General features: G+C 34.9%; 1 protein-coding gene across 1 annotated transcript in view; it reads left to right on the forward strand.

Annotated features, from left to right (window-relative positions):
• Positions 1–4,556: 4,556 nt before the first annotated feature.
• LOC106882236 (uncharacterized) overlaps positions 4,557–13,814 on the forward strand; it is a 64,717-nt gene continuing 55,459 nt past the window's right edge. The window contains exon 1 of the mRNA XM_014932840.3: positions 4,557–5,003. Within this exon, the coding sequence (XP_014788326.1) occupies positions 4,952–5,003 (52 nt within the window). The 5' untranslated portion in view covers positions 4,557–4,951. The remainder of the gene's footprint in view (positions 5,004–13,814) is intronic.

Genomic DNA, 13,814 nt, shown 5'->3' on the forward strand with positions numbered 1-13,814 from the left:
AGAGCAGTGGAAGAATGTTATTTTCTCAGACGAGTCATCGTTCATCGTTTACCTTATTTCCAGTCGAGTATACGTGTGGAGACAGCCAAAAGATGTATTTGACCCTGACTGCCTTCTTCTAACTGTTAAACATGGAGGAAGATCTGGGGGCTGTATCTTGGAAATCCTCTGGCCCAATTGTTTCCCTTCATGCAGAATTAATAGTCAAGACTGTTTAAACATTTTATTTGATCAAATTCATCCTATGGTTACGGAACTTTTTCCAGGGGGAAACGAAATCTTTCAGGATGATAATGCACCAATTCACACAGCTGAAGTTGTTACTGAATGGCACGAGGCACATTCTAGTGAAGTTGAACATCTTCACTAGAAGATGTTCTGATTATCTGGCCACCACAGTCCCCAGATCTCAATATTATTGAACGTTTATGGTGCATTTTAGAAAAGCAAGGAGTCGATATCCTCCACCATCACCACTGCAAGAACTGGAGACTGTTTTACCTGAAGAACAGACAAAAATTCCTTTGGAAACAATTCCAACTTTGTACGAGTCCATACCTCGTAGATTTCCAGTTGTGATTACTCCATATAATAAGAAATTTGTTTGAAATTTTAAGGTGTTTCCATTATTTTTTCCAACCCGTGTATATGCGCAAGCGTAGCTATTTGGTGGGAGCTTGCTTCTAACTACATGGTTGCGGGTTCTGTCTCACTGCGTGGCACTTTGAGAAAGTGTCTCTTCTGTAGCCATCTTCTATAGCCGATCAAAGTCTTGTAGGTGGATTTGGTAGACGAAACAGAGAGAAGTCCGTTGTATGTATACGTGTGTGAATGTCTTTGTGCTTGTGTTTGTCCTCAACCCACCAGTGCTTGACAAGCGGTTCTGGTTTATTTAATTCCAACAACGAGCTTTTGTGTCTTTGTTTACAATTTTGAACGATTTCAGGGTGCCTGTTAATGATTTTTTCATTGCAAAGTAAAATACATAGTGTCTCATCTAAGCGGAGATTGCATGATTTTTAATATCCATTGTACGGCTACGCATTCCGTACCACTGACCATGTCATGTTTTAGTGTGTCTTTGTTTCTTTGAAGCTCCAGATCAGGTCTACGACTGATGTGTTGTGTCTTCTGCAGATGCCCGTAAATGATCTATTGTGATTGTGTCAACGATGGTTGAAATACAGTTCTATATTTAAGAGATGAGGTTTTATGTACATTATGTACAGTATTTACAATTGACGGATATTTGCCCTCATCTTGTTTGTTGTTAACAAAACGTTTCAGCTGATATGCCCTCCAGCCTTCATCAGGTGTCTTGGGGAAATTTTGAACCTGGGTTCTCATTCCAAAGGTTTTTTTCGATATTATTATTATTATTATTATTATTATTATTATTATTATTATTATTATTATTATTATTATTATTATTCAGGTCGCTGCCTGGAATCGAACTCATATCTGCACTCGGTCTGCTTAGGAAGTTGTTGTGTCCTAGCATATGTGCTGCTTCTTTTAGTTTTCGTATTTTTCCAGTGGTGTTCTCTGTCTTTTATTTTAACTTCATCCCACAGAGGTAGATGGTCTCCATTTTTCCATACATGAGCAGCTATACCCGATTTTTCAATATCTCTTCGTGTCACAGCTTTGCGATGTTTGTCTACCCTTATTTTGAGGGGGCGACATGTTTTGCCTTTGTATAACCTACCAAAGCTGCATGGCATGAACTAAGGTGGAAAGTGAGAGAGGTACTAGAAAAAGCGAAACTTCCCAAACCAAACATCACTAAGGAAGAAACGTTCGCTATCAAAAGACTACAGAGTGACAATCATAATACTTCCAGCAGACAAGGGAAATACTACAGTGGTAATGAACAAGTCTGACTACTCGGAAAAACTGGCAAGTCTTATAAGTGATGGTTGCTACAGCAAAGTAAAGAAAGACCCTACTTTGAAAACAGAGAGGAAGTTGTCACAGATCTTGATCAAGAACAAGGATCACTTTACACCAATGAAGTACAGACAACTGACTCAACACTACAGTAAACTACCACACGTGTACGGTCTTCCTAAAATTCACAACGATAGTATTCCATTAAGACCTATAGTGAGCTGTAGAGGTTCAGCATGTCATCCACTGAACGCTTCCTTGTGGATATAATCAGTCCATTAGCAGGAAAGTCAACATCGTACGTGAAGAATTCCACCCACTTCACAGAATCGATCAAGGATACCCCCATTGAATCCAACCAGATAGTGAGTCTAGATGTGATAAGTCATTTCACTAACTGGTGAAGCACTATCGGTGATTCAAGAAAAACTAGTGACAGCACCCATCTAAAAGAACGCACTAATATATCAGTATGGACACCGATATATATCGACAAGAAGAGGGTTTAGCTATGGGTTTGCCATTATCACCGATGATAGCCAATATATACATGGAATACTTTGAGAATTTGAAAAAATGGAAACCACCTCCCCCTGTGGGATGAAGTTAAAATAATAGAGAACACCACTGTAAAATACGAAAACTAAAAGAAGCAGCACATATGCTAGGACACAACAACCTCCTAAGCAGACCGAGTGCAGATATGAGTAGCATATGAGAACCGGTATTAAGGAAGGATAGGAAATTATTAGATTTATAAGCCCTATAATTCACTCCATAATTGCCCACGGGCATATGGCGTTGTGGTTAAGAGCGCGTGCTACTAACCCCAAGATTTAATCCCCGAGATTTAATCCCCAAGATTTAATCCCCAAGATTTAATCCCCAAGATTTAATCCCCAAGATTCCGAGTTCGATTCCAGACAGTGACCTGAATAATAATAATAATAATAATAATAATAATAATAATAATAATAATAATAATAATAATAATAATAATAATAATAATAACAACAACAACAACAGCAACAACATCGAAAGAAAACACCTTAGGAATGAGAACCCAGGTTCGAAATTTCCCGAAGACACCTGATGAAGGCTGGAGGGTATATCAGCCGAAACGTTGTGTTAACAACAAATAAGACGAGGACAAATATACGTCAATTGTAAATAATGTAAATGATGGTTGAAATGGTGAGATGCTTCATCTGTACATGCACAGACATTTGTGCTTATTCTGACGGCACATTTATATATAATGTTCTTACGGAGACACTTGTTTTCACGAGAAATGTGGTCTCGTCTCTAAAATTACTATTTTCAAATAGGTTATTACTAGTTTTATTCATGTTTTTAAATTTCCTTCATAGTGACACTGCCATGGTTATTATCGTTGTGGCTGCTACATTCGTTGCTCCCATTGTTGTTATCTCCAGCGTGATTATCGTTAAAGTTTACAACATTCTCATCTTTATTCACTTGATTTATACTAACGTCGATATCATTACTTATATTAGAATTATTTGAACTATTTTAATAATCCTTACACTATTATTGTTATCTTTATTAGTGGGTCTTTTGGTAGCTACTTTCACTTAATTTATAGTATTTGTAAGTTTTTGGTTCAAATTTCAATTAAGTCAATGGGTATGGTATTCCAGGTCATGTAATGTTGCGTAAGTCAGCCTCAGCATATGCCTATAAAAAATTTATTCGGTGTAATTTAAGTTTTATTGTTCGTGATAATCATGACATGGGAATGTGTTATTTATAATATCGCTTTTACTCTTTTACTTGTTTCAGTCATTTGACTGTGGCCATACTGGAGCACTGCCTTTAGTCAAACAAATCGACCCCAGGACTTATTCTTTGTAAGCCTAGTACTTATTCTATCGATCTCTTTTGCCGAACCGCTAAGTTAAATATATTTAACATTAAGCAATGAACAGCTGATAGTGTTGTGTTGAAACAGTTGTAGTGAAATACAATAAACCATGTTCAATCCATCTAACTATTTCTGTTATATTTATGGATATTTATCGATTTCCACATGTATGTATGTGTGTATATGGATGAATGTAAGTGTATATGTATGATATATATGTATAATGTGTGTGTGTATGTGTATATGTACGCGGGTGTCTCTGCGTGTGTGTGCACGTGGGCATGTATTACTAGATGATAGCATCAGTAAATGCTTAAGTTGAAGAACATTTTGCATATTTTTGTTGTACTGATTACATACTAAATTTGTAGAAAGTATGTACTTTTCTTTGGGCATTCAGTAAAATAACCTTGTGCTACTTAATTACTGGTGCAGTTGCGAATTATCTTCAAAGTAGTGAAGACTCTGAAATAGGTATTCGTACATATTTTCTTTCTCATCGATTTTGAAAGTTATGCTCATATCCGTGGAAAAGCTAGCCCCTTTATCAGTACATATTATTTGTTTTGTTGTGTGTGTTTTTTGTCCTAAACGCATACATTAGGAATATGGTTAAATGTAACGAATATTTTGGTGTAAATATTGCTTCAATCTTCTCTGTACAGGTATATATAAATGTATTTACAATGGGACAAAAGTTTTCCCGATCGTTATAAGTGATCAGCAGAAAAACAAGTCAGATAAAAGAAATGCGCACACACACACACACACACAGACACACACACACACACACACACACACACACACACACACACACACACACACACACACACAAGATACAGCTTGTGTAAAATGAAGTAAAGCTAGGGTGGCTTGCATGAATGAATATGCAGTCACGAAACACATTCTGTGTGAAGTGAAGCGGGGAAAAAAACAATGAAATCAATTGTGTCATAACAATGCTGAATTAAACAAAGCTTGAATTTATCTTATGAGGAGGGTATTTATTCATAGAGGAGCGTTCATTTTGCAGATAATCTTCATTGGTTTCATTTGTAGAAGAATTGCTTCAAATACTATATACGCTTTAGGTGTTGTGTATACACTGATACGTTATTATATATAGGTACATAAATAAGATACCTGGAAGAAGACTTGCTGTTTCGTTGTTGAACGATGATTTCAAGAATGACTTTTATTTCCCTTGTGGCGTTTCTGCTTTTTGCAGGTACGTTGAATTTTATCTAATTTCCAAGTTTCTACACACACACACACACACACACATACGCGCACACACACACACACACACACACACACACACACACACACACACACACACAAATAAGCACAGACATATGTTCGCATGTGTGTGTGTTAGTATGTGCATATATATATATATATATATATATATATATATATATATATATATATATATATATATATATATTATTTTGTTTAAAAGAGTTCCAACACTGTCTGTTTTTTATGTTTTATTTATATTCCTGCAGAACCAATGTGGGGTATAGAATATGAAATATACAATATATAATATAATATACAATATATAATATAAAATAAAATAAAATAAAAATGGATGGCACCATGAAATAAAGTATTGAATGTAGATGAAATATTGAGTGTTCAATATAAAGGATCAAATATATAAATATAAATATATAAAGGTGACTCGAGTTTCAGGGCTATTTCCCTTCGTCATGGCCGGTATGACAGACTTTAACAGACAGTCTGTTAAAGTTTGTCATACCGGCCATGACGAAGGGAAATAGCCCTGAAACTCGAGTCGCCTTTATATACTTATATTTATATATTTGATCCTTTATATTGAACACTCAATATTTCATCTACATTCAATACTTTATTTCATGGTGCCATCCATTTTTATTTTATATTATATATTGTATATTATATTATATATTGTATATTCCATATTCTATACCCCACATTGGTCTTGCAGGAATATAAATAAAACATAAAAAACAGACAGTGTTGGAACTCTTTTAAACAAATAATATATTCCTCTATACATAATCATACAAAAAAAAACCCCTTTTTTGTATTTATTTTTACTCGCATATATAAATATATATATATATATTCCGTGTTTTTCTCCTTGTTTTTCTCCTTATTCTTTCTGTTGAAGAGCGTAGCTCGAAACGTTAAAGACTTTCTCTATTCCCAAGCGTTAAACTAATACATCCTTTTGTTGTTTACACCACCTGTCCTCGTCTGTTGTTTTTTTTCGTATATATATATATATATATATATATATATATATATATATATATATATATATATATATATATATACATATATACATATATATGTATATATTCAAATATGTGCATGTCAGTATATATGTATACACACACACACACACACACACACACACACATATATATATATATATATATATATATATATATATATACCCACACATATATATATACAGTGAGAAAGTCACACAGAGACATACACATTCATATGCACACACTCAGGCTAACAAATCTGCATTCACCACTCCGCTTCTTGAATAATTATCCGCATGACCGTTTAGCTGATGCCTGATGCAATTTTTGTAGTAAACTCTAAGATATCTCGCTGTTGTATTTTGAACAGAATATGATTGGTAAGAAGCGGTGTTAGTCAAAAGTATTATGTAAGAAACCTTTCCACAGAAGGCTTCTTGGGCATTTTTTTTTTTTTACATATTTGTCCTTATTGGAGAATTTGTCTTGTAGTTTTGATTGGAAGGACATCGCTAATATAATTTTGCAGTATTGTATTTAGTTAATATGCAAGATTGAATGCAAATTATATAATTTACTTTTCGGTTCATAGTAATTCTTGGGTAGGGAAACACTTTAGACTATTCTATTATATATTTCATTGTCTGTAGAATCGGGTATAATAGAATATGTAAATTTGAAATTTATGTTTTCCGAGTTGTCAGACATTTTTTAGGTTTAATTATATTTTCATCAGAGAATGATAGAAATTGAAGTGATCATAATATATGCCTTGAAAGTAGAGGTTTTAAACTTAGACCTAAACGAGCTAAGCTTATGTTAAGTATTTAGCTGGTTTTCAGGTTAATTGTTGGATTAAGCCTCATGTATCACAAGACTTAAGAAACATTGATTTAATGATATATACACACACACACACACACACACACACACACACACAACACACACAACACACACACACACACATACAGGGTTGGTCAAAACTCACCTGTCAGTACATCAAAACCATTTAATTTTAAGATATATTTATGTTTAACAACTAAATGAATTTAATAAAAGAATCTAAATATGAAACATCATGAAAATTGTTCAAGCTGAAGTCCTTCTTGATCGACACATTTTTCTATTCGAGTCAATACAGAATTACAGATAGTACTTATGGAATTTTGATTTACCGTCGGGTAACTTTTGGCCAACCCAATATATATATATATCACAGGCGTAGCTGTGTAGTAAGGAACTTGCTTCACAGCTACATGGTTCAAGGCTCAGTGCCAATGCGTGGCACCTTTGGCAAGTGCCTTCTACTATAGGCTTGAGCCAGGCCGACCAAACCGTTGTGAGACGATTTGGTAGGCGGAACCTAAAAGAAGGCAGTCGTGTGTATGTGTGTGTGTGCGTGTGTGTGCGTGTGTATGTGTGTGTGCGCGCGCACAGGTGTGTATGTGCGTGACTTTCTGTATTCCCGAGCGTTAAACTAATACATCCTTTTGTTGTTTAAACCACCTGTCCTCGTCTGTTGTTTTTTTTTCGTAAATTCTCCCATATATATATATATATATATATATATATATACCGGAGTAAGCACATAAATGTTCAACAAGGTGGAAAAAAGAGTACTCAAATACCAGAGGCAGAATAATATGCTTTATTTAAAAGCAGCAGCAATATAGCAAAAAAAACTGTTGCTCGCAGTTTCACGTTCCCGTTCATCGGACAGTTTTGTTAGATTTTCTAACAAAACTGTCCGATGAACGGGACCGTGAAACTCCGAGTAACTGTTTTTGTTATATTTCTGCTGTTTTTAAATAAGTATATATATATATATATATATATATATATATATATATATATATATCATCATAAATATAAGGGATTAGCAATCGAGTTGCTTCTCCAACATACTGAAAATTTAGAAATAGCAGTCAAAGAACTACTGATTCCAAACTACAAATTTTTCTCTAAAACGGATGGCGATATTTATGGCACACATAGAACAAAAAACCGGAGGGAAAAGCACAAACAAAACAAGCCTTTAGTTAATTGGGTACGAATCGTTTCATGGTTAAGTGAATGAAAATTTCACTATTCCAATCCTCAGCCCAAATATTCTGATAAATTTGAAAGTGTCTCTAAAAAAATTCACGGTAATCCTTGGCCATGCGACACCAAAAATCAACGATAAGAAAGGCACTTACGAATTCATCGGCCAGCGAGTTCAAGCATCCCACCCCAAAGAAATCCATTCCATGTGCGTCACAAATAGTCCCGTATGAAAAGAAGTCCCGTGTGGAGGGATTACGGTTTAACCATCTAACTTAGAGATATCAAATATAAAATATACAAGAAATGAGGGCAGGGAATCGTCAATTAATAATAGAATTAATAATTAACAATTTTGCCAAGGATTGGGCTGAGGATTGGAATAGTGAAATTTTCATTCACTTAACCATGAAACGATTCGTACCCAATTAACTAAAGGCTTGTTTTGTTTGTGCTTTTCCCTCCGGTTTTTTGTTCTATGTGTGCCATAAATATCGCCATCCGTTTTAGAGAAAAATTTGTAGTTTGGAATCAGTAGTTCTTTGACTGCTATTTCTAAATTTTCAGTATGTTGGAGAAGCAACTCAATTGCTAATCCCTTATATTTATGATGATAAATGGTCTTACCGATAAAGGTTTTTTTCATACTGAACTACTTGGCAAAATTGTTAATTATTAATTCTATTATTAATTGACGATTCCCTGCCCTCATTTCTTGTATATATATATATATATATATATATATATATATATATATATATATATATATATATATATATATATATATATATATATATATATATATATATATATCGCAGTACGAGTAATGTGTTGTACGAGCCGAGGCTCGTGCAAATTTTTGCCTTGAAGTACGAGTGGAAATCCGCAATACGAGCGAGGGTTTCATACAAGCGATCGGTGGTCGGCGCTAAGCTTGCTCACGCTCTCTCAAAAAGCGCAGCCTGCGCTCGCTTAGTTCACGTATTTATCTCGTTGTGGCAGCATCCCTATTGTGTTTTTCCCAAACGTTTTATTCTGGTTTTGTGCGTTTTATAACAATTAGATGTGTTATAATAATCTTATAAATAGTTGTGTTAGCCAAAGTGTCCTAAAAAGGTTAGTGCAAAGGACAGTGCTGAGAATCATTGATAAACATGGGAGAGGAGTGCGTGTAGTGGACATAGCACGCCAATACGACCGAAGCACGCCGACGATCTGCACTGAAGAAAAAGGACGAAATCAAGGCCGTTACACCAGCAATGAGCGTCTCTAGGATGGTAGAGTTCAAAAGAGACGACGTTGTAGGAGAGACGCTAGGGCTCGATGAGAAGCAGCAATCCAACCTGTTTCGGAACACATTCAGGACGGGGTATTTGGATAATTACCGAAGATCCCTGACTTGGCAGTATTTCAGGAATGCGTTACCTGTTCACGAGAAATTGTCCAGGCACGGGATTTCAGTGCCACTCGAATGTCCAAGATGTGGACAGGATAAGGAAACTATTCTGCACGCTCTTGTACAGTGCACCCAGCTTTCGAAGATGACAATTTACGTAGAAAACGTGTTGTCACACCTGGGAAGAATACAGCTGTCGGCTGAGTCTGTGATTAAGAACGACCTGTCCGTGTTTTCTTTGTATCGTCTATCTGTATGTTTTGTCCCTTTCGTGTATCATCTAACTATCTGGATTTTTGCGTCCTTGTCCCATTTTGTATTTTATATATATATATATATATATATATATATATATATATATATATATATATATATATATATATATATATATATATATATATATGTGTGTGTGTGTGTGTGTGTATGTATATATATATATATATATATATATATATATATATATATATATATATATATATATATATATATATATATATATATATATATATATATATTTAATAATTTTCCCAGAGGATGTAGCAACCGTTACCAATATAGCATAAGAACTTACCTTAGGAAATCATTAACTAGATTCCTTAAGGGTCGTTCTCACAGTTGATATTTATATTATAAGGTTTTTAAACTTTTAAATTTTCATATTCAAAAGAGACAGAGACTTCAAATTCGATATATCGATTTATTCACCACTCTATGTTAACATTTCTGTGCCAAACTTATCCAGTGACTGGTCCATTGGATTTAGACATTTGGCACTTCTTCAGGAGTGGTTACCTGTCGAACAAAACACGAAAAAACACATACATAACTATTATTAGGTCTTTAGGATCTCGTTAGCTTTCGTCTTTGTTATTATAGGGGAGATAACTCCTTAATTTTCTATTTTTATTGCTCTCCTGTGGATTTCCACTAGATAAATTAATTATTTTGTTTATTTCTCTTTACTATACTATATTACCCGTATACATATGCATACATACACTTTGCCCGTATACCTATCCATATATACATATATATATATATATATATATATATATATATATATATATATATATATATATATATATATATATATGTATATATATATATGTATATATATATGTATATATATATATATATATATATATATATATATATATATATATATATATATATATATATGTATATAAGGACCTATGTACACATACATGTAAGTATGTATGTATGTATGTATCAATGTAATGGATAATAAAGTGTGCCTTGAACCTATAGGCCCTTTAAATTGTAGCTTATCCTGATTTTCGTGAGGCTGAAGCAATTAAAAACAGAAAACTCCCTCGCTGAATGGGACGCCAGTCCATTACTGATTTAACCTTCTCGGTAACGCAGTTACTCATTTTAGTTGAGTGAACGGATCTATATAAAATGAAGTGCCTTGCTTAAGGACACAACGTGTTTCTTAGGCTGAGAATAGAAATTATTACTGCTAACACTGTGGAAGCTATTTATTGTAATCACTTTCGGATTATAACATGTTGATAAAAGTAATATGCTAATAACACTAAGCGGGGGATATAAGAGTTCTGGACCTTTGATTCTAATAAGTGGATAGCTTTTTATTCGTTTGAACTAAAGGATTTAGGTCATACTTATTTTGGGTAACAATATCCGTTTGATAACATTATCAGTGATTATAATATAAAGCTTTGATTTACATGTATATTCAAAAATGTGTATATATTCCAATACTGTCAATCACATCAACCAACTTAACACACCAGTATCTTATCTGCCAGCACCAATATATAATTCTGCTAGCATCGTCTCAATTACTGCTATCATCCCCACGATGGTCATCACTATCTCCATTATCACCACCACAGCAATTACCTTCCACTGCACTTGGTTCGCTTGATTTTCATATATATCCATAAGTATATTAGAAAGTCGTGAATTTTTAGGAATCTATTAAAACATTTTGATAGCTTTAATTTTGATAAGCGGATAACTTTCAATTCATTATACATGCTGTATGTGGACCCTTATATATTGATAACAATAACCATTTGATTGCACGTTCAGTGAGTATAAGAAGCGACTTCTACAGTATTATGAAAATCTTTTGTAAAATTAGAATGTCTTATCATTGACTGCAGAAAAAATGGGAATGAATTGGGGTGACCATATACGTGCAATTCTTCATACGAACAAACTGAATAGCGAACAGTTTCTCGAAGAAAATTATACTTGCATAACGAGCTAAATTTTGATCAATGAGCAACGAGCAGGTTAGGCACGCATATAAGCTACTAGGAACTCATTCACTTAGCAAGCTGAAATTTGAACCACTAGCTATGACTAAACTACACATGCATATAAGTGCTTGGAGAGTGTGTACAAACTGTTCGTTAACGTCTATGTATGTATTTGCTGTAGCTTCAAATTTACATATTTTATAAAGAAAATAATATTTCTCATATATTTTGATTAAAGCGTAATATGAATCCACTGAAGTAAAACAAAGGAAAAACGCACGCACGCAATCACAGAAGCATAGATGTACATATACGTATATATTCATGTATTTTATTTTGATGGGCGGACAAATAAAACACCTTGATTGAACACATCTTTTATACCGGTGTTCTTGGTATGGCTACCTCTACTTTTACATTCGTAGTGTACCTCAGGTGTTCCTATATAATAAGTTCATTTCAGAGAGGTATGGCTACCATTTCTAGCAAGTCAAGCAGTTAAGATGAGGCTTCTTGATTTAGTTCATCAATATGAGTTTGAAACTACTGTAGGAAATGCAAAAGTTCATTCTCTATAAATGGGAAGTTGAATATAGCATTCTTAGTTTTGTTGACATTACTATAAGAATGAGGTCAGAATTAACAGTGAATCTGACGAAATCTAGGATGTTAAAATCAAACAGTAATTAATACTAGGACATGTAATTACGGGGGTGTTCATTAAAGATTTCCCCTGATCCACTTCCAGCTATTGCAGGAAATGGAACTTGTACAGATATAATTATACATGTCTCTACATGTCACATTTTTAAATTGCAGCTTTCCACTAGTATTCGTTTGTCTGTTATGGCTACTGAAGTGGACTAAGGTGTTATAATGGGGGCAGTTGTATGCAGATCAGTGATTATGTTCTTATACTTGAAAGGTCGTACACCAAAAGAGACTTTCGATGAGATGAAAGAAGTTTATGGTGACGATGCACCATCATACGACGTAGTCTAGCACTAGCATCACCAGTTCAAACGTGGTCGGACATTGGTGGAAACTGTTCCTATTCCTGGACGACACATTCCGCCATTGATGACGACACCATCCATAAAGTGGAAGCTGCCATTTTGGAGGACCGCTACATAACTATTCGGCAACTAGCCCAAGAAGTAAAGATAAGTGTAGGATCCGTGGAAAAATCATTCATGACCATTTGTACATGCGGAAATTGACTTCACGATGGATTCCCCGGATGCTCACAGTTTTCCAGAACCAGGAACGAGTCAATTGCTTCCAGGCTCTTTTGGCAATGTGCCAAGAAAACGAGGAGGACTTTTGCGGCAGACTTATCACACAGGGTGAAACATGATCCTGAGACTAAAGTCCATGCGAAGTAATGGAAGCATGATAACTCATCACCTCCAAAGAAAGCTCGTGTCCAACTATCAGCAGGCAAGTTGATGCTCAGTCTTTTGGGACCAGCGTAGAGTAGTGATGATGGATTTTCTGGCAAAGGGCACCACAATATTATGCTTCTCTGCTGCAGAAATTGTAGGACGCCATGAAAGCAGAGAGGCACGGCATGCTGAGCAAAGGAGTGTGCCTCCTCCAAGACAACGCCCCAATTCGCAATGCACATACTGCCCAGATGAAAGGACACTTCTGCCACTATGAAATCCTTCCTCATCCTCCTTATTCTCCCGATTTCGCACTATCTGACTTCCACCGCTTTCCAACCACTGAGCGGAAGGCACTTTCCGGATGATGATGAACTTATTTCCGAGGTAAAATCTTAGCTCCAGATACAACCTATTGACTTTTACAGGCGAGGTTTTCACAGCTGCATAGTGATGGGAGAAGTGTGTTACCATTATTGGTGGCTATGTAGTGCAGGACTAATGATTATACCAAGTTTCATTTATCCAAGTCATTGGGAAGTGGGTCAGGGAAAAATCTTTAATGAACACTCCTCGTATATTATCTACTCCATGTACAACAAAGCATAATCATTTCAAAGTTTCATAGATGTATATCAATATCATAAAAAGAATGTACTTACATTCTTATTTAACCCTCAGTGAACTGTGAGGTTT

The sequence above is a fragment of the Octopus bimaculoides genome, chromosome 6 (assembly GCF_046866305.1).
Source record: "Octopus bimaculoides isolate indiv1 chromosome 6, ASM4686630v1, whole genome shotgun sequence".
NCBI lineage: Eukaryota > Metazoa > Mollusca > Cephalopoda > Octopoda > Octopodidae > Octopus > Octopus bimaculoides.